Source organism: Drosophila gunungcola, chromosome 3R (assembly GCF_025200985.1).
Source record: "Drosophila gunungcola strain Sukarami chromosome 3R, Dgunungcola_SK_2, whole genome shotgun sequence".
Lineage (NCBI taxonomy): Eukaryota > Metazoa > Arthropoda > Insecta > Diptera > Drosophilidae > Drosophila > Drosophila gunungcola.
In genome coordinates, this window is record NC_069139.1 from 11,454,160 (window position 1) to 11,478,828 (window position 24,669).

The 24,669-nt window shown below is 39.7% G+C and overlaps 2 protein-coding genes and 1 long non-coding RNA gene across 5 annotated transcripts in view; 2 read left to right on the forward strand and 1 right to left on the reverse strand.

Annotated features, from left to right (window-relative positions):
* LOC128252536 (trophoblast glycoprotein) overlaps positions 1-13,118 on the reverse strand; it is a 41,552-nt gene extending 28,434 nt beyond the window's left edge. For 2 of the 3 annotated variants that reach the window (XM_052980341.1, XM_052980323.1), the window contains exon 1: positions 12,504-13,118. The gene's annotated coding sequence lies outside the window, so the exon portion shown is untranslated. Of the gene's footprint in view, positions 1-2,234; positions 2,266-12,503 lie in introns of all 3 variants that reach the window. The other variant, XM_052980332.1, reaches the window with a different exon arrangement.
* Positions 1,104-2,213, forward strand: LOC128252557 (uncharacterized). The gene is made up of 3 exons (XR_008267317.1): positions 1,104-1,672; positions 1,727-1,921; positions 1,993-2,213. It is a non-coding gene; the product is annotated as an uncharacterized LOC128252557 (long non-coding RNA).
* An 8,430-nt stretch (positions 13,119-21,548) lies between the features above and the next one.
* LOC128263449 (cytochrome P450 315a1, mitochondrial) lies at positions 21,549-24,668 on the forward strand. Its single transcript, XM_052998505.1, has 6 exons — positions 21,549-21,957; positions 22,756-22,965; positions 23,053-23,285; positions 23,556-23,908; positions 23,973-24,179; positions 24,239-24,668. The coding sequence occupies exons 1-6, from the start codon at positions 21,719-21,721 to the stop codon at positions 24,557-24,559; spliced, it is 1,563 nt and encodes a 520-aa protein (XP_052854465.1). The 5' UTR covers positions 21,549-21,718; the 3' UTR covers positions 24,560-24,668.
* The last annotated feature ends 1 nt before the right edge of the window (position 24,669 follows it).

Sequence of the window (24,669 nt, forward strand, 5' to 3'; positions counted from 1 at the left end):
TAGAAATAGGAGGAGGAGCAGAACCAGGAGCGGAACCAAGACTGCGAGCAGGCCGTTCTTTATCCACCGAACTCCACCAGCAACTAACAAGTCGCGTTCGCTTCATTATGTGGCCTTTCCTTGGTATTACCGCGTTTATGTCACTTTTCACTTTCCCACTCGTTGACGGTCTCTTTTTTTCATCTGACCCTCCCATTCGCACTGACATTGCTGCTGTGTCATTTCGCTCGGTTCATATAAATTGTTTTGGGATTTAGTCGCACGATTTTCCTGCCTTTCCCCGAACCACTACCCCTCCACCTCCACATCCCCCGCTTCCCTTGCCAATCCCCAGACTCGGCTCACAGCTCCGGCTCATTATTGTAGTCGTCGGTTCGTTTCTGTTCTTTGTTTAATGACATCATTTTGTATGAAAAATTGTAGTTGCATACTGAACGGAATACGGAAAGGGGCCGAGTAGAAGGATAGGGTCGGGTAAGCCCTGACAAAATTATAAAGTTGAGCAATGATTAATGTCGGTGCTCATTCCCTTGCTTCCTATCACGCATATATCGCCTGCGTAATAATCCTTGTCATGAAATATTTCGTCAGGGACATGAACACTGCTTCATAAAATTAAAAAAAAAAAAAGTAAAAAGAGACAGAAACAAAGTTTCGTTTTTATATTCTTTTTGTAGCAAGTCCGGAGTCACGTTTCTCAAAGGAAAGCGTATGATAAGCGAATGAAAAGGCGAGGGAAAACGACAGCTAAGCGGGGGAAATCACAAATTAAATGTGTTGTCGTAATTGAAAGAAACGAGAAGCTAAACATGTTAACAATTTTCCTGGGAAGCCAATGAAGCAATAAGAAATCAAAGGGTTCATTAAAATGGCTGTAAATTCAATGTGACCGAGAAAATATATTCTTTGTCCTGAAGCACTTATTGAGTACTGTGTATTCATTTAAATGTACAATTTCGGAGAGAAGATTCTTTTTTTATTACACAAAAATAAAGCACCACATTTAAAAGGCTTTCATAACTTGTGAAAACTAATAACTTACGATTGACATGTCTAAATCTCAAAAATGTTGCCCTAATCAAAAAACCACAGGTAGAAATTAAAACTATCCTTCCACGTTTTTTTAATTTTCTTTTAACCCATTTATATTGCTGGATATCCTTAATCTGGATTGCCTTTGTAAGCACGTAGTAAAACCCTTTAGTGGTTATGTCCTCACACTCTAATATAGATATGAATCCCAAGTCATTAACCACAAAATGGTGATGAAGACGATGATGAGGCAAGGTTATAACCGCACACATCTTAGGCGAGCGCATCCATGCCCATGTCGACTCTTCCTTAATTTTGAGTAGCAATAAAACCAAATAATCCCTACCCGACCTGAAAATTCTTTAGTTTCAGTGAAATCTCCGGCACACATTGAAGAGGACTCTTGGCCAATATTTGCCTAGAGACGTGCAAACAGGATGCCGCGTGCATTGTGTGCACATTAAATACCGCATAAATTAAATTAATTGCCAAAGTTTATTTTTTATTGCCCTAACAAATTTCAAACTCTGGAGCAACTGCCTTTTGTGTCAAATTCTAGTACTGGGTTGGTGTGGAGCCAAGTTTATAAAATTGGAAAAATAAAATCAAGTAACATTTACTGTAATTTCAGCATAAATCCGTAAGCCAATGCAACATTATAAAAAGGCGTTTTTCATAGTTTATATTTACAAAGATAGTTTCAAGCCCTAAGAATTAAAGTATTCAAGAATTTCATCGCATAAGCGCTGTTTATCACAAGTGTTTAGTTTTCCATGCAAAAATGAAATTTCCCCAGTCTACACTCCATATAATTGTTCCCCTGATAAAATGGAGAACAAGAAAGAGGGTCGAAATGGGTTCAGTTAACAAACATCTAACTGTCTTTTTGGTAACTTTTCCGTCACAATGGGTGCAATTAAAAATGATGTTTATATTTATTTTCCACTCCCTGCTCTGTAGCCCCCTGAAATGACACTTGAAAAAAGACAAATAAACCAACTATGGAAAGGAAACGGAAATAAAAATACAAAATGGCCGTCAATGTTGACAGTTGACATGGCAGAGGATTTGCTTTCTCTTGGCTTCAACAAAAGCAGCGAAGGATTGAACATGGTTTAATTGTAACCACAACTTTACATACCCTTAATCGGAAAATAGTAACCAAGATAGTAAATATGCCAAATATTATGTATTTTGATTACCTTTAATGATTTTTAGATTGCGTCACAGGAGCTAAAAGTATAAATAAAAAATGATATGTTATTTTAAATGGTTATTATGTTATATTTACACAGTTTTAATTGTTTTTATTGGGATATGAAAATTTGCTGTTTAATTGTATTTATATGAATATGTAACAATTTAATAATTTATTTTTTTATGTGTCTCGCAGAATTGATGATGTATTGAAAATACCCCAACCAATGTCATTGACAATCAGCAAATCAGTTTAACTCGCATTAAATAATCCTTGTATACAATAACATAAAACTTCGGTCTCGGTTGAAGTGGACCGTAAAGTTTTTAATTTTTAATGCTTTTGTTTTCACTTTTTCAGGTTCTTGCTTTTCAACGAAAAATCGCCAACTACATGAAAAACGCATAAGCCCAGATCTCCATTCTCAGTTTCTGCCTTTAGTCAGCATCCCGCTCGAGTAGCTCTTACCTCGTTGTTGCTATTGTTGTTTCTGCTGGCCATTTTGCTGTATTTGGCCAGAGGAAGCGGGAGGGCAACAGCGAGACAGGCAATGCGGGACAGCGGCAACGACACCAATATGCATTTATACGAGGCATCGGCTGCAGATGCGAAAACATCAGCGAAACAGAAACACAGCAAAAATACAACAGAAAGCGAAACAAAAACAGTAAGAGATCTCGAAAAAAGACCGAAATACAATGCGAATGTTTGGCTTGCTGGGTTTCGAGAAGCGGGTACAATGCTAGTGGTATCTCCGGGGTTCTATAAGCTGCGTTTTATAACTCATATGAGCTTGTTATGTGCCATGTTATCGTCTTGCTGTTGTACGCATTTGTCTTGATACTCAACTGGTTTTTTGTTTCCTATTTTGGCTTTTTAATATGGATGAACCGCCAGGGTATTAATAAGGGAGAGGGTATACGAGATTGCTTGTAGGGTGCCTAGTGGAACATAGTTACAAGCTGATAATTCGTTTTGCCACAGTCAAGCTATTTATATAATAATTACATTTTTGAAGACTATTAAATTTATTCAGTCTCAGAAACCTTGTTTAATCAATAATCACTACATTTTCTTCTTTTCTGCTCTTCCTGATAAACGGTTCAATGAAGTCCAACGATCGATTGATCACCTCCTTCGTTCAACAGGGCAATGTCCAATCCATCTTTGGTTCAGGTCCGCCTCCTTTTCGATGAGTGGGCGGTGGAGAGGTGCAGCAGAACGGGAGCGGAGCAGACAGGGAAAAATGCTGTTAAACAAGTTTTGGCATTTTTTTATCTCTCTTTTTTTTTCTGCAAGCTTGCTGTTTGTCGAGTGCGTGCCTTATGCCTGGCATGGGAATGAGAATTGGTTTTAACGTATTCTCTCCTTTTCTTTTGCCACTTTTTTTCACTTTTTTGCGCAGTTCTGTCTGGGAGTAAACAAAGTGCGGAGGCACTTAATAAGCAAAGTGTTTGCCCTGCATCAGCAACAGAAACTCGTTTATTTAACACTCCTGACAACTTGTACTGCCTTATCGATATTACTAAATTAAAACTCCGTGAACCCTGGCTTCATACATTGTAGGTAAGGGGATGCGAAACTTGTCATCAGCATAAGATGGTGGCCAAAGTTTTCCGCCCGAATTCAATTTCAGATGCGACAACCACGGCAAACAAATTGAAGCTGCCCCAAAGCGACGGAAAAGTCGAACTTAAATCTGGAGGGGAAGAGTGAACATTTCTCGGTCGTCTCGCTTCAGAGATTGCCGACTTGCCGGGAAAAGTTTTATGGCACAGCGCTGCCCTTCGCCCTTGTGCTTCGTAAATTACGTTACGTATACGCAACGTTGGCAAACACATAAAGTATTCACATTATGAATATAGAAAGAAGTAAACGCAGTAAATTAGGCGAAAAATTCAATAATTTAGCCAACTAAATGGGAACAGCAAACACGGAGGGGAGTGTAAACGATCCGAGTGTTTGAGGTTTGTGCCCTCGAGTGGCAAACTCAAGAGGGTAAACATTCTGAAGGATGCCGATAGCATAAACAATTTCGGTTGTAATGGGCTTTGAAATGAGACAAATTAAAAACTTTATAAGTTAATTTTTTTAGGAAAAATCTATGTTTTGCACCTTTTAAATTCCAACTAGCAATTAATAGTCTCTTAACCTTCTTTACTATCAATTCCGGTTAACCGCTTAATCTTTATCACAATGTAATTGAAGATACAAAATTTAGAAGAGAAGTATCCACTAAGTTGCCACAACTTTTGGCCTCCTGCCAGCCTTAATTGGCCAGGATAGCATAAAAGCGGCAAGCAGGCAACACCCAAAACTAAATTACACAATTAATAAACGCAGCCAACAAGCCAGAACACTAGGAAAGCAAGACAAACAACCACAGCAGAAAGTAGCCGCAACATTTAAGGCAAAAATCTGCACTTAAGGAGAGGGCCAAAAAAGGGAAAAAGGATGGGGTATACAGGGTCCAGAGAAGTGAACGCGTGGGAAAGTAGCCACATCCCGCTTCTCCTGCCCAATCCAGACTACTATCCGAAAAGCGACTCAAAAATTAATCAGGCGAACATAATGCAGCGGGCCAGATGAGGCAAAGGAATGCGATAAAAACGAAATGCGAATCTTCAATGTGTTGCCGGGCATATATAGATAATGAAATACGAGGTTCCTGCCAGACCAAAACCAACCGCAGCCGAACAAACCACTACGCTCCTCAGCCCCGAAATAAAGTTTCTCCTTCTCCACCCAAACCTCCCTTGCCCATAATTTCGTCCTGGCCCGAGGGCAGACAGGCCAAAATAATGGAGCCAATGGCCATGGAACAGAACAACAGCAACTACAGTAAAAGCAACCAAAAATGGATAACAAAACAAAAAGAAAACATAAACAAAATTCTTTGCGAATTCGTAATACCCTGAAGGTATGACAGGCAAACAAGAAAGTTGAAGGCTACTGGCTATGTAATTGAGAAGCTTTTACTATTTTGTCAGTATACTGATTTGGTGGTGTTAACTAAACATTAAGGTTCATTGCGATACATATGTAAACGCCAATATAATGTATTTCAAATGGCTGTGACTCCTTAAGCATTTCACTCATATATTTTTATTTAATTAAACATTTTTTGTAATTGAAATGGATTTTAAATGGCTGATGCTCTTTTACCTCTAATTAAATTAGTTTACAATTAAACAAAGTCTTTTCTGCAGTTGTCAATATTTTGGATTCTCAGCATTAACTCAAGAAGCTCAAGTCCTTGTAGAAAAGATTCATTCAAATAGTTCAAGTACTGCTTGGCGTTAGAGTAGGGGCAAACAAATAAAGTAACCAAAAGACCACAAAGACAAGAACGACAAGGAAAAAGCTCATAACCGAGGTCCTGGTGCTTGGCATTTTTGGGCAGCAGCTGCCAGACAATGCCACGCCCCCGCCTAAGCACATATGTGGTGGTGGGTGGGAAAACGCAAGCCTGAAAAATGTACAGTTGGGGGAAAATCAGGGCGCCCAAGTGCAATAGCTGCCCTGGGGGCGAGAAGAAGGAACAAGATATGGCCGTAGACGAGTACCCGACTTTCATATCTGGACGGGGAGTTTTTCTTCCTGAGTTTCCCAGCTCCATGCGCTGAGAATTGCAAACATTTTCCCCAAGTCATCTCAAAAGTGGAAAATGGGCAAAAAATAAAATAATAAAACGGAAATACTTCGCTCTTCAGCCAATACTCATTAGATTTGTGCAAATACTTTGCTGGCACCACGTTGTGCCCCCCTCCTTTTACTAATGATGGCTTCCCACTTCAAGTTCTAAAAGTAATTCCACTGCTTACGCAATTTTTCATTTCGCGCTCGCTGCGCAAATAAATCAGAAAATTCCCAATTTTTTTTAACGACCTACCAACAGTTTCCCATTGACTTTTGGCTTGTTTTCCTTCCTCTTTTGGGGAGGTTAGTGCTCTGGGATTGACCTGCAATGTTAAGGCAAATAAATCGTTCAAGTTTTCGGTTTCTACTCCAGTCGAATGTAATCGAAGCCGAGCTCTTCACATTTCAAATATGTTTGCCATTACCCGACCTCTTTAAGAGGATCTGAAAAGGGACTTTGACTAATAAGTTGCTCTTTGCAAGCCAAAAGTCAAGGCGTGAAATTCGACAAGCAACGTTAAAGCCAAGAGGCATTGAATAAGCTAGCAGAAATCATAAAACATTCATTGGCAGGCTGCAATTTACTGTCACACATTTGTGAGATAATACGTTATAAGTAATTAACATCCCTTGACAGCTTATTGTTTTTTACCATAGGTACACTAAAAGTAAATAAATGCGTTTTCTTTATTTCAGAAATATTTTAAAAACAAAAATATTTTCTAAATTTAAAAGAAGTTTTCTAAAAAGAAATAAAAAAAAAATTATAAAACGTACAAATTTTCATTTGAAATATAAACCCTTGGTGCTTCGTGTACGGATTGTTGCTGTATCTGTATCTGATTAGAATTGTTTGTAGGTAACGGCGTGTAGCATCTACTTGGAGATATGTTCTCAATTGTCCTAGAAGACAAAACAATTACAATTTCCCATGCTAGCACAATTCTATGCTCGACATTCTTCTCCCGGCTCAGTGAATAATCCTGTTAACATGGGGCTACATCCCCTTCACCCGTACTTGGAATTCAATAATTTCCATTTGTTTGCTACATAGTTGCCTGTTTGGAATAGTCCCCTCAATTAGCTACCTCCAACCCTTAGAGTTGCGCAAAATGTGCTCACATTTGGCCACAAATTAAACTAAACCCACTTAAGGCCAAAACCTTGTTTGCTTCTCTTCGCCTTCGGCAATTCAAATCAGTGGATAATAAAGGGGTTTTGGGGTGGTTGGGGTATGGAAATATGGGGTGGGGTTAAGGTGGAGCTATACACCATTTGGAATGGCAGCTAAATGCGCATGAATTCAAGGACCGGGCTTTGTATTTGCTACTCGCAATCAATTGCCACAATTTGTGTTGATATACGGGTACGTTGTGCTCTCTACTTGGCACTCCCACTTTCCACCCGCTTTCCACCTGCCTTCCCCATTAAACCAAAGAATTTCCCCATAAAATTGTGAATAAAAAATCAAACTATTTTAAAACTTCGATCCAAGTGGATTTTCATCACTATAAAATGCTTTTCCGACCTGTCGTGATTCCCGTCCATCAATACTCCAGTAACTTTTTTCGTTACTGGCCTTGTTGTATTTATTTTTAAGCTCAAATCGAATTGCAATTAAAGGCAGCTGACATGGGAATATTTACAGGCCATTCGCAGCGTGCCCGACTTCTGGAGCGGGGCCAAAAGTTCAGTTAACGAAAATAGTTTGAAGGCTGCTCAAACTGGAGAAGAAAACTAAAAATATCTGAGGTAGTGCAACCATGTTCATGTTGAACTTAAATGAATAATGAACATTGGACATTTTCCTATTCTGAGTGGTAAAATCGATTTTAAAACAACACGCAGGAGGTTATATAAAAGTTAAGTTTTTAAACATTGTGGCAAGTTTTTTTTTTTAATTATATTAAAGTTGAACTAGCCTTTTTAAAGTTTATAAGTGATATGTGCATTTAATCTGATTTATTCCAAAGTTTGTTGTTGTTAAAGTATGTCATTTTATTTCAATTATTTTGCTAGTATTCCCTGGCTTGAACTTAATAAAATCTCAGCCATAAACAGTTTCTCATAAACATTTTTTTGTAATTAATTAAGCAACTCAACTCCCTTCCCCCGAGAGTAGCACTCAAACGTGGCCGCAGTAAATAGCTTTACGAATTGCAACAATTTATGCCTAATTATATTTAAATTTGACAGGCCATTGGCTTTGCCTTTGATGCCAAATAGGACGCCATTGACCCTAGCCCTCGTCTCTCAGCCGCTCCCCCCCCAAAAAGTCAAGATGTCGGCTACGCCCATCTTCCAAATAAAAACGCAGCCCAGCCCCCAACAACGACAGACAGAAATCGGAAGGTGGCGGCAGCAGCTGATAGCTGTAATCCGACGAGCTTAGACCACCCCAAACCACCTCAGAGAAACCCTACTTGGCGTTTTTTCCAGACCCCGACGGAAGGAGAATGGCCCGGCAGTAATTCACACAATAAGCCGCAGACAGGCAGCCAAGGGAAAAAACAACAAATTTAATGATGTGATCGGAAGCATAAGCAGACGAGATACCCATTAAATAATTATAAAATGGGGAAAAAGAGGAAAGTAGAATGCATAAATAAACTTTTTTCAAATTACATTCTTCTTTATATACTTTATAATAATACAAATAAATTATTTTATTATTCTGGAACCAACCAATTTTGGGAAAGCCGTTTTAATAAACTGATAAGGTTTTGACTTATTCTTTAACCCATCCCATTTAAAGATATTAAATTCTTGTCTAACCAAAAAGCCGATGATACCCTTGAAAAATACAGGCATAAATACATGATGGGGAAAGCAGAACGGGCAGAAATGAGAAAAGAAAATTTCCAGAAGCTGGCAGCTTGTGGCACGTTCCACACACACATGCACAAGCTAACGCACACACCTGGGCATGTCTAAAGAGGGGGTGGCAGACTTGTGGCATGCCTCAAAGGCAAATGTGGCTCAGACAAAAACGCCAAGAGAGACATTTCGGCACGCTAAAGCATAGGATGTAAAAAATGTAAAATAAAAAAGTACCCACTGGAACTTTGCTAGCTCACCTCTTTAACACGTAAGCGACAATTGCGTCCTGCAGTTGCATTTGCAGATACAGATACATCAGCAACAGCGGCAAGGCAAATGGAGAGAAAAATCAACCCATGAGTCATAAATTCGCCTCGACGCCTCCACGTTTTTTCGTTTATTTTTGCAGACACAGAAGGGGGTAAATGCAGCCAGCCAGACGGGGAAGAGATAATTTTAATGTATGCGGCGTGGCTTACACAATGTATCTGAGGGATACAAAACAATTAAAGGCAGCCGGCAATCGCTTTAATTGTGATTTTATGCAAATATTGGCCAAGCCCAAGATTCCTATAGGTTCTCTGTGTCGATTGAATTAAATTTTCGACCCGAGCTTAACTCGCTTTATGCAATATTTAAACGGCTTGCAGAGCGCCTACTTTTCTGACTCATCCTCGCCTCGGAGTTTTTGGATATTGTATATTTTTGCTGCAAATATTTTCCTTATGAATCAGTTTAACAGGGGAGCGGTGCTGAAGCTGTATATTGTGCTGCCTGACTCGTTTCAGCTCTCTACATTTGCCGCACTTGCAATTTACTTGAAATTGTCTTCGAAGGAACATAACAATAGCAGCTGCGTAACTACCCCCATTTCTAAACTTTTACTTGCTGTAGTTGCCGTTTGCAGATTGCAAATTGTGATCAAGTTGTAGCACGCTTAGAACTTGGAAGACTTTGATTGGCAGGAAACAGAGAAAATTTTACAAGCGTTTTCCTCTTTATGAGTGAACCAAAACATTTTTAATTTCAATAATCATTATTATTATTTTTCAGAAGATTGCAAAGATATGAGTTTTTTTCTCACTTGTCTTTATTTGTATAGATAAGGTATGAATAAAAAAAAAGTTTTAAAACCAGTTTATAAATTAATTTAAAATTTTGATAAAAGTTGGTTTGTTCTAAGTGAGCATATTTAAATTAATTTTCATTTGGCCTACAAATTGGTTTTCCCTTAAAATAGAAAATTTTTGGCAATTTAATTAAAGCTCTCGGATATTTCTGGTTTCCACTCTGAGGCAATCAGAGCACCTGACCATAGTTGTATATCCGCAATTGGCCAGGCTCAGTCAGACAGGACTACAATTACAACCAGTGACCATGCCACAAGCTAAGCAAATATCTCAAAACAAAGGGAACAATTTTTGTATTTTTGTGTCAACCACAGAAAGTAAACTCTTTCCCTTTCTCATGTTCCTTATCTTTCTATTTTGGTAAAGTCAAAAGTCGAAAGTTATCCTCCCATAAATGTAAATGTATTTGTTTGCCATTTTTGTGAATATTTGCTTTGCTCGACATGTGTCCGGAATGCAAAATAATTAAAGAAAATATTCTTTGTTTTTATTTCATTGGCTTTGCGACTTAGACTGGTTTGATCATGAACATTTTCCCCAGCAATGAATTTCCATTCCATTTGCTTAGAGGGGAAAAGGATATGATCTTCCTTGGTTGCCAGGGTAATAAAACATAACAAGTGTGACACTGATTGAAATTATAAACTGTCACCAGATGCGTAGATACAAACATGCGAGTGAATGTCGTCCCATGTATATTATTTGAGATTTTTGCATACAAATTTTGCCAAAGTCTGTCTCCTGACGACAACTCCAGCAAATGTATTCCAAATATTTGCCCGGTGAAAGTGTTGGCGGTGCGGGGACGATATAGGACGAACGTGGGGGGAATTTCGGGTCCGGACAAAGTTTTAGCCTGCTGCTGGGCGATAGAAAAAATATTGTTGCGTATTAAGTCTGGCTAGCAGCGGTAGTTGGCAGTTTTAGTCCCAGTTCTAGTGGCAGATGCACTGGTGTACATGCGGACTCCATATTTACCCCTATCTCCCTTTTTCCGACAGTACAAACTTTTAATTTGTGCGTAGCTAGCGAAAGTATATGAAAAATGGCATGAAAACAAAAGTTGCACATAAAAGGGGTAAGAAGAAGGGACAGCAGCCAGTAATTGAGGCAAACTGTGAAATATGAGTACATGAAGACTCTGCAAAAGCAGGCCAAACAAATTATAAAGGCGAGAACGACGGGGGTATATTGGGGTAGATCAGGGTACAGGGATTGAAAGATAATTATGTAATTGCGTAAAAGGGTAAAATATTTCTCCGATGAAGCTAAAGTATATAATGTCCTCGCAGTAATGATAAAATTGCATTTCCAAAGCAGTTATAGCACTTTTTATTCCATTAGTCTGTTAGTAGACTACAATGGGTTTTAACTTCCAAAGCTCTAACATATATATACTCTTTGAAATTTTTTAATGAAACTTGTTTCCAGGCTCAATTATTGGTCAAATCAAAGGCACCTGGAGTTACTTGCGGACTTAATAAATTCGAATTAACATTAATCAATTGATTTTCCCGTTCGTTACTTAATTAGTATAGGGAACAGGAATAAATGCTAGGAAACAAAAGCCAAAATGTTCTACATTAAAAAATAAAGGAGTTCTGAAGAAGGGAAAAAGAGAGTATGTATGGAGAAGACTAAGTAAACAAGCAAGTAAACCAAATTTCAATTAGTGAGTACCGCCCATAAAAAAAGACTACAACAAATTCTGTGGAGGCGGACGAAGCGCTACCAAAAAAAAAAGAACTCCTCTACTATATTGCCCCAAAGTTGGCTTCGGCTTAAAGTTGACAATTAAAAAGTTTTTCAAAGCTTTTTGTGTTTTGTCGTTGTTTCTTTTGTTGTTGTTCTGCCTTTGCTATCAGTTGTTGATGCTTCTTCTTGTCTAAATTAGTTTATTTTATACCCTAACAGGGGTACACTCTCAATTTGGTCAGAAAAGCAGGTGATAAAGCTCTTAATTACCTATTTTACGATTTTTCTTTGATATATTTTTTGAAATAAATAAATATTTTGTTGTATTTAAATGTGTGTCGTGAATTTATTATTATTTATTTTTTTTTAATAAATTTGTTTCTAAACAATTATCTTCCAAGAGTGTGATGAATATGACAATTATATCTGTTTAAAACAAAATTGGTAAAACTAAAACACTCATCAAGAAAATGTTGAAATTTTGTAAAATTGAAATGTTTTTCACCACATTATTCTAATGCCGTAATATAAACAGGTTTTAGAGTTCAGATGGCTGCATGCAGCACATACAAACATAAAGTTAAGACTGCAAGCGTGTAAAAACTTATCGTCGTTATCGTTTTTTTTTTTTTTTGTTAACAAAGATAGACAAAGTTTGTCAAAAGCAAAACTGTGCAAATTAGTTTAGTTTACTGGTATTTTTTTTGTTGCTTTGAAATGATTTACATGTTCTGGGTTCTAGAATCAAATTGGAGTTGTCTCCGGTTCTGGTTGGCAAAATAAAGAATGCCTCAACAAGTTGTTGAATTTTTTTTTGGTTGTTGGGGGGAGATTGTTGCGTTGTTCGGATTCTCCGATCGAATTAAAGAAACTTTTCACATGCGACATAAGCAAGTTTGCGACGTCAATGTCGACGGCGGCAGAGAAAGCCGCGACATGTGGGCGGCAAGACACACACAGATACACACGCACACCAACGCAGAACTCACCTCGACTGAAACGCTGCGACTGCGCTGCTTCTGCTACTGCTGCGGCGGCTTGAAACTGGTTTTTTTATATGCTATATATGTATATATATATATATATAGTATTTCTGGCTTAGCTTCTCTTCTTGTCGATTAGTTCGTGTATATGTGCTGCTTTGGTATTTCTCCTCTTTTTTTTCAATATATATGCTTTTTTATGGCGTTGTGAAACACTCGAGTAGGCTTTTGCTGAAGCTGTTGTTGTTGTTTTCGGCCTGTGGTCCTGTTGGCCCATATGAGACAAGCATTCAATTAAGCTCCACAATTGGCCAGCAAACAAAAGAAATCACACAAACAAACACTGCTTCACTGTTTCACCCATATGAGCACAGATAACCTGTGCGCTTCACTTGTCGCGCGCGCGCTTTTCCTCAGCTTTTCGTCGAGCGTGGGTGTAGGCAGACGGGCGGGCAGTGGTCGGCTGCGACGGCGACGGGACGGTGGGCGAGGCTGAGCGGAACGCCGAGCGGCTAGCTTTTGGGTTCGAAGTTCGTAGCTCCAAGTAGCGATTCTCCAGCGATTTCCCCAGACGACAAAAGCGCGCACACATCCGCACAGCACAAAGTTTATAAACAAACTGAAACTGAAGCCGAGCAGCGACGCCGAGCGCCAATGCCAGCGGCGCCGCGGCAGAGGGGCTGCAGTGGGGCAGCGGCGGCGGCAGAGCGGCCCCCACAATGGCAGCCGGCTTCAAGCAGGTTCGACGGGAGCTCCCAACTCAAACATGTTCGATGGTGCGATGGAGGAGGTGGCGCTTTCCTTTGAATGCATACGATTGATATTAAAAAAATCAGGATTTATTTTATGTTTTTATGTGGTACAGTTACTAACTCATAAAGCTGTATCTAGGGGGTTCATATCAATATTGAGAAATACATATTCCCATAATTGATTGCAATTGACTGCATTGGATTTTCAATAACTGGTTGTAGATTTAAATTAAATCGGTCTTAATTTTAAAGTAATGCTTCTTAATACTAATTGTTTAAATAAAAAAATGGCTAAGGCTGAGGAAAATATTCGAGTCCTTTATATTGAATTCCTTTAAAAAATTGTTTTTTTGCAGCTATTAATATAAGCATGAATATGTCCACTTACAAAACATTGAAACTTGAATTTTAAGTTAAATGAAAATGAAAAAAAAGTTAAATTTAAAGAACTCATTCTGTATTTCAAATAACTTAAGCACCCCTCGTTTTGGCTTGGGTCAACCAACCTGTTTGAGTTCGAAGTGTTGCGTTTAAAGTAGGTCCACAACTCTCGGAACCACAGACCCATAATGCAAAATACAAGTTTCAATAAAAAGGTAACGAGGGTTGAAGAACGGCTGCGATCGAACATATTTGATTTTACAAAAAAAAAGGAACTACTGAATTATGTACCAAAAGCTTTCTCTTTTTTCTTTGAAAGGAGTCTTTCTTACCATTTACATTTCATTTTCATTTCTCTTCGTCGCTTGATTGTTTGTTGATGTCATGTCATGAAGCTTTTATATTTTTTTTTTTGCTGTTGCTGACGTTGCTTTTGTCACCGATGTTGTTGTTGCTGTCGTCGTCGCTAAGTCAATTTTAGGGTTTATTTGAATTTTATTTTTCCTACTTTTTCTTTTACGTATTTTCGCTTTTTACTTTGTCTTCGCTCGTTGCTGCTGATATTTTTTAGTGTTTTATGTAAATTTTTAAGGCGCTGTTGCAGCCATGTTTGCTCCGTGTCCCTCTCATTCGCTGCCTCTATCCATCCCGCTCGCTAACATAGTTGCTAATGAGGTTGGCTTTATGCCAGACCATACTTATTGGTTTTCTAAGTTTTTCCCGCTCTGCCTCCGCATCCTTTATGCTACTTGCCTGTTGCTGTGCTTGTGTTTGCTGCAAACTAATAACAAATTAATTTTGATTTGAATAATTCATGCTCGGCTTAACACTCACAATTGGTAGTGCACCAACACACACGCCTGAACACTGACAAATAAATTAGCATTTTGGGCTGGGATAAACACATTTAACACGAAATTTGCAATTACCTCACTTGGAAATCCGCTTTGGCTTGAAATGGAAATCAAATCAAATTCACATATTTTATTGCCCCATTGACCGTATTAAATACAGAGGAAACTTTCTAAATTTGTATTCTTACTTGGAGTTCCTGTAAGTAAAACATATTTGATTTGAAGCTATCTCAATTTTTATTAAAACAGAGTTTTAGATTTCATGGTAGAGACTTTTCATATGTTTTAATTGGATACAAGAAACTCATCATAAAATGTTTCTTATATTTATCCAGAATATAGCAATTTCCCTAAAGTTACTGACTGCTTACTAGGTAAGTAAGAGATTGATATCCTTGCAAGTAATTGAGCCTTTAAAATATTAGTTTAATTTATGGCTCTTAATTCAAACCGGCTCTTGTTATTAATGTCCGGTCGTACACTAAATCAATGATCGGATATCTGACTTAATTCGGATTAAAGCAAGTCTGCTTCCCGTTCTTACTTTCTACCTTTATCAGGCAATCAGCAAAGACAACAGGAAGTTGAGAGGGGGCAAGGTGAAAGAAGAAAGTCTGAGACCCCCGATTCGCTCCTTTCAAACCTCCATCCTTTCAGTACGGTTAATGATGATGCCACACACGTGTTTCTGCCTCTGTGTTTGTGCGATTGCGTTGCTGTGTGTGACGAGGATGCAGCTAAGCTCCAGTAGGATGCACTCATGCAGCTTGATTGGCCCCCATGCTTAACCGCCCAGTCTCCCTCATTCACCACCCCCTTGACTTCCTTGCTCGTCGCCCCACCCCCGCCCCCGCCCACTCAACGACAGTCAAAGCTAAGGAAGATAAACAGGTGGGACATAAACTGAGTGAGCGGTAGAAAATAACATCCTGTATTTTTTATTTTACTCTTTTTTTTGCCTTGCTAAATAAATGGGTTAGTGTTACCAAGGACACCTGAGATACACGGAAAATGCAGAAGAAAAATGCAAAATTGGACTGGTAGGCATAGCAACTGATGTAGTGGGAATATTGGGAAGGGAAAATTAATTGCATACAGCTGAAAATAAAATAATTAAGAAGCCATAACAGATGAGGGGTTTTATGAAAGAAGAGTAATTGAAAAAAAAAAACATAAGTAACAGAAGTGAAATCAAAACGAATATAAAAACGAAGCCCAAGAAAGTAAGCAGAGCAGGAGAATTAGCTTAGTAAAATATAAAGAAAACAATTAAGGTTTCAAGCCATAAATGTTAAAGTTTTGTCAGTAGTTTAGGGTTTCCCTTACTTTTCTTATTATTCTCCGAAAACAAGCAATGTCATTTATATTGAAATCCTTTTAAGCACCCTCCATTTGAATCTTGTCAAATGGTTTGGACAATCCACATATGAAATGGCTTGATTCGCTGTTGTTGCCCCTAGCAATCCATTTAAATTAGCTATCATTATTTACGAACGTTGCCCCGCGACTTCTTCTAAGCCCTCTGTTCACGCTGCTGTCGCACATTTGTGGGCTAATTAGTTGGGCCGCAGTTTGGAGCCAAGTCTGGAATTATTATAGTGCCGGCTAACTGATAAAGCCCAGCCCCTGCCCACCAAATGCCATCATCATCATCGATGGCGCCGCAACTGTCAGTGCAGTTTGGGCCATGATTTATGCCTGGATTTACCGGGGGGAACTCAAAATAAACATTTCGGTCCAAACTGAACTGAACCGAAAACCAGACAAAGCCAAACAAAACTATTGCTAATGAGGTCCGCAATGCGCGAGGCAAATAAATTCCGGAGGGAGCTGACCCTTAACCTCCAAACTCACATTCACGCATTCATCGCTCGGCGAAATTTCACCCCTTTTTCCCAAAAAAAAAAAAAAGGCTTCTCCGCTAATGACCAAAAGCGGATTTCGCATTGCAGGCAATTATTATTTCTTGTTCTTCCTTTTTTGTTTTAAGCATAAATTAAACTAAGCCGCTCAAGTGGTGACCCCACAAAGCACCCACCAACCCCTATTACCATTTCCCCAAAACAGAAAAAAAAGACTCCTCCCAAAAGTAAGTAAAACCCGGTGAAGCGTTTCAGTTTCGTACATTTCTTGATTCACGGCTAATGCGAGGATATCAAATTTAATTTTGCGTAATTAATGTCGCCCAAACTTCCATTCGCAACCCTTCTTCCCCGGGCCAAACTTGACCGAGGTCCGAAACAAGACCATAAGAAAATTCATTAATATGATTTAGGCCCACAGAATAAACAACAACAAACACGTGAGGCCTAAAAACGTCCAAAACAAACCGAAAAACAACAAGGGAAAAAACGAAAATGATTTTGTATTTATGTTTTCGGGTCCTTCATCGTGCATGACTGAGCCAAGGAATACAAGAGTTTACGGGAACAAAACCCTTTTGCAAAAACACGCAAACTGAAGGAAGAATAACTGACGAGCAAAATGAAGGATATTGTGAAAGTGGAGAGCAGAAATCTGAAAAACATTGTCACCTACAAGTCGTTAGGGTCTCTAAATCTTAACACTTCGTATGCGATAACACGCTTTGCTAATAGTTTTAAACATAAATTAGGACTAAGATTGTAAATTTCAGCAGTTAGTAAATAAATTATTATACTTTGCGTATAGGAAGGATATATTTCCAATTAAAACTATGATTCTTACTTGTTGCAGTTAGTTTTTCAGCTTGTTGGCTCCCATTCAAACATTTTTTTACTCCAACGCGAAGTTACATACATATTTATGTTAGCAGAAGCACTTGGCCCCCAGGTAAAATCAAATATGCTTGCAATACTAAATACTTTATACAAACCCTGTTTTTTTTGTATTTTTAAATATTTTTGAATATGAAGTTCAACTAATTAATAATTGCTGTAGGATGCATGTTAACATAACAGGGAGAAATAGTATTTATAAAACCCTTACCCCTTTGATACCTGGTTAAGCTTCAGGGAACTTGGTTATCCAGCCACCTGGTTGAAGTTATGGTAACGTATGAAAAAGGTTTTAATCAGCACGTGGCATGCATGCTGCGTGCGTCCACGTGGGTGTGCCGATGGCTTGTTGTTTTGGCGCTTGGCTATCTATCCGCTCGATAGCGAATATTGCCTGCTCCTGGCAGACTCAGTCGCGCTTTTCTCATTTTCCCGACTGCCTGGCAGCCTTGTTTATTTGCATTGGCTGCGGCGATGGATTTATGAGCGAAGCCATTGAACTTGCGGCAAGCTATCGCTCAGTTTACCTTCATGGGGCACCCATACCAGGCTATCACTCCTCCATGCATCCTTAAATGAGTGTGGTTCGCAAACAAATATGCCAAAGGCACGCACATAGCCTAAGCCACTCACTGGGGCCAAAACATCCACTGCCACGCCCCCTAGTCCCGCCCCAGGCCATGGCACAGCCCTTTCGGCCAATTTTGACATTTGCGTTTTGACGCAAGCGGCGTATACGCAATTTCTGACTCTGACTCTTTAAGTCCTGTTTCAGCTCACGCTGCTGACCACGTGACCAGAAAATTGTTATCGCTGCCATTCCCCTAAACTTGGCCTAAAAGTTTCCAATTCTAAATATAGACAGGGTAGTTTTATACGTTCGCTAAAAAATTACACCACGTTCCATAACTAACAATCGTTGAAATATTGTACATGACAGACAGGTACATTAACTTTTAAAACTCTAATAATTATTTATGATACGCTTTTATAGAAATAACATTATTACTGATTTAATTGCTTTTAATATGAGTCATATAATCTAACAAGAAAACGGGCTAGATAACTAAAAAGCAACTTTAAGTTATTGAGAAAATGTAGTCTAGTATTTTTCCTGCGCATATTACGATCATATAGAACAACTATCAGCCATTTATGAAGCGCACTTTGTGCACGCTCTGAATGCGTGCGATTTCTCATATCTCAAAGCTTGACCTCTCTTTCTTTAGCTACCAAAATAAATACTTTGTTCCTGTTTGGGCAATGTTTGCTGTTGCTTTTGTATTTATTTTTATGACCCAAAATGTTTGCACGTATGAACGTATGAGCGGAGGGGTCAGAGCAAGCTGCTCTCTAATACTATAACCAATATAAATGTCATTTATGTTTTGGACACATTTTGGTAGCACAGTCGCAGTCGGGTGGGTTGAGTGGGAGGTGAAACAGCATGAAGGGCCCTTTGAGTGGGGCAAAAAAATATAGTGGAGAGTGAAATTCTGTCATGGTCAGCGATACAAAAACCGCAGCGAATCGAGGCTTCAGGATGTGGATGGGGAAGGTGAACAAGAGTCAACAAATACTTGAAACTCACAAGCACACACAAACAGGATATATGCAGGATGCACAGAGCGGTGCCTCCATCCGTGAGTATCTGTATCTGTATCTCCAAATCCAAGTGTATCTGTATCCCTATCTCTACGTGAATACAAATGCTGTGGTGGGGTGCGATAACCATCACTTTCCACACAGATGAAAGAATGATAGCACCACTTAGTGGCACTTAAGGATATGCAAAAGCTGTAAGGACTTCCGCTTACGTTTCGCTCAGGACACTCTAACAGAGTTAGAGCTAAGCTGAAGTTGTCCTGGAGCTGGCTATTTGGCCCACTCGCCTTTTGGTCTGGAAAATATTTGGATTGTAAGCTTATCTGCAATTTGTGTGTTTGTTTAAGTCCCTGAAACTTTGTAACTTCGTTTTATTAAATTTCTCTAGATGAAATGCACATTAATAGAACTGTTCTTTAAGTCTTTAATGTAGTTGCTCTTTTGCTACTTTTAATCCATTTCTTTTGGACAAATACATTATACAGATAGAATTATAAATGCACATTTAGAAAACTAATCCGTTTTAAATAAAATTGCTTCTTTGACAAATACTGAAGACCCTTTTTCCTTTACTCTGATAGGCTTACAAACTGTCAGGAATAAGCATGTATTTTTACAAAAATTACCTGATATAAAATCAATTTACCATTTAAACTCTCTAACCGTTCAAGAAATGTAAACATCGAATCAGTTTAGCGCTCTACGTGCCTATCTTCAAACTATTCAGACGCAATATTAATGGACAAGGAAATCCTGGCTCATCCATCTCAGCTTTTCCATTTCCAACTAAGGAGAAGACAGTCCTCCATTTACTTCATTTGAACTCCATGGCACGCGGAGGGAGTCGACACTGTAGTATATCCCCTCCGTCTCCCCTTAAAAAGCTCGTTCCAACTTCCGGTCTCCTGCTGTTCCTCCTTCCATAGTTGGCAATAAAAGCGGAAGGCGTCACTTTCCAAATGGCGTCATGCTGCTTTGAGTTTTGTTTTCCGCCCCCTCTCCATTTCATATATTTTTATTTATGCTTCTTTCGCGTTGCTCTTATTATTGCATTAGCTGAAGAGGGGTTTGTGGCTGGGGAGTCCTTGTTCTTTTTGTTATTTGTTGTTCTCCTTTTTTTTTTATTTTATCTTTATATGAATTGCGGTCTCCTCCAAAGCCTTCTCATTTTCCCGATGTTATTATTTTAGTATTATGCATGTCGCGTGTGCTGCCGCAAAGACGGAAAACAATATTTATTTATTTCAACCCTTTTTGATGCGTGCGGAATGGAATGGGGGTGACATTGGCCTCCTTTAATACACCATCCCTTCTTGTTTCGCTTTGTTACCTTTGTCAAGAAGTGAAGTCAAGGCTTCCTTCATTTGACAGCTCCACAATTCAAATTCAAACTATTAAAACATAAATAAATTTCATTCTCCAATTGGAGCCCATTTCACTGGCTCATTCGACTTCTATCTGTTTGTTTTGTTTTCTGTCAACTTTCTGATGCGGCATTTGCTGGGTTTATCTAGCATTTGGTGTGTCTCTATTTGATTTATTTTTAGTGCCAACTAAACTGAAACATGCAAAATATGGCACAACAAAAAATGTAAAATCTATGGTCAGTGTAGAAATATAGTCTTTTATTCTGTCACCAAGGTGATTTAAAATAGTTCGATTGCAAAGGCTTTAAAGTCAGAAAATATGGCAGTGGATAGAATAATGCTGACAAGATTAAAAGTTTTCATATATAAAAAGTATACTTTTTTGGTGAGTGTATTTGAATGGAATTATTATTGGTATAAATGTGATTTGGCTTTTTTTTAAATACTTATTGGTTAAGTTTGATTTCTTAATTAAATATAAAAAGGGGAATATATAGGGACAAGCGATATAATACGATGTAGTCAATGTAAGCTTTAGCTATTCAGCTTGTATTGTTTTTATTCAATTAAATGTTTGTTTCGTCGTTTTAAGCGCGACAAAAAATAAATTTAAATTCTACTGATCCGGGTTGCAACCACTAGCCGTGCTCTTCTAAACCACAGCCCTGGTTCAAGAAAAATTCTACTTCGAAATTTCATATTTAACGGACCAAAATACACTAGACTACAAAATTTGAAAGATTTTCATAGCTTATATAATTTTAAAATAATGTTTATATACAATAATAGTGAATTAAATACCTTAATATCAAGTAAATATTTTCTAACATTTTCCTCTTTGTTAAAATGAAGGTTAAAATTTATTAGTAAAAAAATTAAGAATTTTAACATTAATAATTAGTCTCAAAATGTAAAGGAACCCATTAACATTGGAACATATCAACATGACCAGAAATAAGAGTGCTTTGGCACAGAACACAGAATTGACCAAAACATGGCAAGTAAATTGGCCATTAACTTAACTTTCTCGCTCTCCTTGCCGTTTTCCTTTCCCTCGCTGGCAATTTGCATGGCCAGCAGAGTTTTAGTGTCCACTCAGCTCGTCTGGCCAATGCCGGCGATCGGATTTGCGCATATATCAATCGGGGCGGGCACGGAACATACGCTCGATTCGGTGCCCACCGGCATCAAAGTCTCACTGATCGTGGACAGGCAGCGCAGGTAGCCGATCGCTGGCTCTCGATTCCCAACACCCAACACTCAACGCTTAATGCTCAATTCTGAATTCTGAATGCTGAATTCTCGATTCTCGATTCTCGGTTCTCGGTTCTCGACTGTCGATGGGTTAAAAGGCCCGCTCCGGCCGGCGGGTCGAGTCAGTCTGTCCCTGGCCTGGCCCTTTATCGGGACGCATTTTCCGAGCGTTGCAGTTGCAGTTGCCGTTGCCGTTGCAGTTGCTGAGCAGGTGCAGGTGGCTACCCCCCGCTGCCACCGTGACGTGAAGCGATGAGAGTGAAGAGGGAGCGGCCGGGCCCGCTGAGCTGGCTGCGCCACCTGCTCGACGAGCTCCTGGTGCGAATCCTCAGCCTGAGCCTCTTTCGGGCCAAGTGCAAGCCGCCGCCTGCGGACAGCTTTTCCGGGCTGGAATCGTCGCCCGTTGCCAAATACGTGCCCATTCCGAGGGTGAAGGGACTGCCGCTAGTCGGGACCCTACTGGATCTTATCGCCGCCGGAGGAGCCACGCAGTAAATCCATAAAGCTTGTCTAAAAAAATTAAAAAAAAAAAAAAACATAATTAATAACTCATGCTTAAAAATGTATAAATGCAGTTAAACTTCTAAAGCGCGATAAATTTGTTCATACCGGACTTTATCAATGTTATAAAATATAGTCTGCACTTGCAGAATTGTGCAAAATAACAATATACCACGCAACAGAAAAAAAGTGATTACTTTTGGACTATTTTTGCCTAAAAAAAGTGCTTTAAAATCTTTTATATTCTAATATATGTGCATATCCAATTAATTCAAAGATTCGAGTGTGAAAACGGGACTCTAAGTCTTAGAATTTATTCGTAGTTCAACTCATATAAATCAATACATAAATAAATAAGATATTATTTTAAAGAAACCTGGTGAAAGTGACATAAACTGCGCGGAATGGAAATCAAAATAATAAGAGATTAACTAAAATAGTTGCAATAAAATTGAGCTAGAAACGGATAAACTGTTACCAAGATTTAGAGAAATTCCTATATATTTCTAAGGATCCTTACTATACCAATCATTTTCTTTCCCGGCACCGGCAGTACGAACCCATCTAATAATATATGTGCATATCCAATTTATTTATAAATCTAGTGTGAAAACGGGACTTTGAGTCTTAGAATTTTTATAGGCGTATTTCAACTACATTATTTTAAAGCAACTTCGTGAAATAATAAGAGCTTAACTAAAATGTTGGAATATATAAAACTGCCATTTAAAGAAATACCTATATAGCTGCAGGTGATCCTAACTAATCCAATAATTTCTCCTGCATAGCCTTCATAAGTACATCGATGCCCGGCACCGGCAGTATGGACCTATCTTCCGGGAGCGACTGGGCGGCACTCAGGATGCAGTGTTCGTGTCGTCAGCGAATCTGATGCGTGGAGTCTTCCAGCACGAGGGTCAGTATCCGCAGCATCCGCTGCCGGATGCCTGGACGCTCTATAACCAGCAGCATGCCTGCCAACGTGGATTGTTCTTCATGTAAGTGGAGTGGACCAAATCAGTCCGTTGAATTGCAAATGAGGAGTCTACAAAACAGATCTCTGTTCTCTTCTTCGATGGAAGCAGGGAGGGCGCCGAGTGGCTGCACAACCGACGCATACTTAATCGCCTGCTGCTCAACGGAAATTTGAATTGGATGGACGTGCATATTGAGAGCTGTACCAGACGGATGGTGGAGCAGTGGCGGAGTCGCACGGCGGAGGTGGCGATGGCGGCGATTCCGCTGGAGGAGGGAGGCGAGATCCGGAGCTACGAGCTGCCCCTGCTGGAGCAGCAGCTCTATCGCTGGTCCATAGAGGGTGAGTTTTAATGGATTGATGATTAGACCCGTTAAGATTCCCATTATATGACTCCAAAATCGCTTTAAACTTTATTGCATATATTCATTTTAAAACTAGAAAACTTAGATTATATGTAGAATACTAATCATGAGTCACTTGTTAAAAATATTTTTAAAATATTACAAAGCGGTTAATTTAAAATGGAAATCTTAGTTGTCTATTTCATTGTCTGGTGCTATTTTTCCATTCCGAAAATGAACCCATATTAAATTATATATCTCTCCACAGTACTGTGCTGCATAATGTTCGGGACCAGCGTGCTCACCTGCCCCAAAATCCAGTCCGCCCTGGATCACTTCACCCAGATTGTGCACAAGGTTTTCGAGCATAGCTCGCGTCTGATGACATTTCCGCCCCGTTTGGCCCAGATGCTGCGCCTGCCCATCTGGCGCGACTTCGAGGCCAATGTGGATGAGGTGCTGCGCGAGGGGGCCGCCATCATCGATCACTGCATCGGAGTGCAGCAGGATCAGAAGCAACCACATGAGGAGGCCCTCTTTCAGCGTCTGCAGGCGGCAGAAGTGCCAGGCGAGATGATCAAGCGGATATTTGTGGACTTGGTCATTGCAGCAGGTGACACGGTGAGGCCGACTCGTACAATTTAAAGCGGAGAGCCGTTCATAATCCAAGTTCTTCCTCCGTCAGACCGCATTTAGCAGCCAGTGGGCTTTGTTTGCCCTTTCCCAGGAACCGCTGCTCCAGAAACGCTTGGCCAGAGAGCGATCCACCAATGATTCTCGGCTGCTGCATGGCCTGATCAAGGAGTCACTGCGTCTGTACCCCGTGGCGCCCTTCATTGGTCGATATCTGCCCCAGGATGCGCAATTGGGCGGGCACTTCATCGAAAAAGACGTGGGTAAAAGGAGTTTGCTGGAGGGCAAGTCTAATCTCTTACCCTTTTTATCTCACAGACAATGGTGCTGCTCTCGCTGTACACGGCTGGGCGCGATCCGTCTCACTTCGAGCAGCCGGATAGGGTGCTGCCGGAGCGCTGGTGCATCGGCCAGTCGGAGCAGGTGCATCAGTCACACGGCAGCCTGCCCTTCGCCATTGGCCAGCGGTCTTGCATCGGTCGCCGTGTGGCAATCAAGCAGCTGCACTCCCTGCTGGGCCGCTGTGTCTCCCAGTTCGAAATGAGATGCCTCAACGAGCAGCCCGTCGACAGCGTACTCCGCATGGTAACCGTGCCCGACCAGACGCTGCGGTTGGCCCTACGGCCCCGAACCGTGTGATACAGTCATACCCGCATTAACATAATCATAAAATAGCACTAATCGTAATCGTAATTGTAATCGTAGTTTCTTTAGTTTTATACAAATATATAAATGTCACCTTTAGTAAT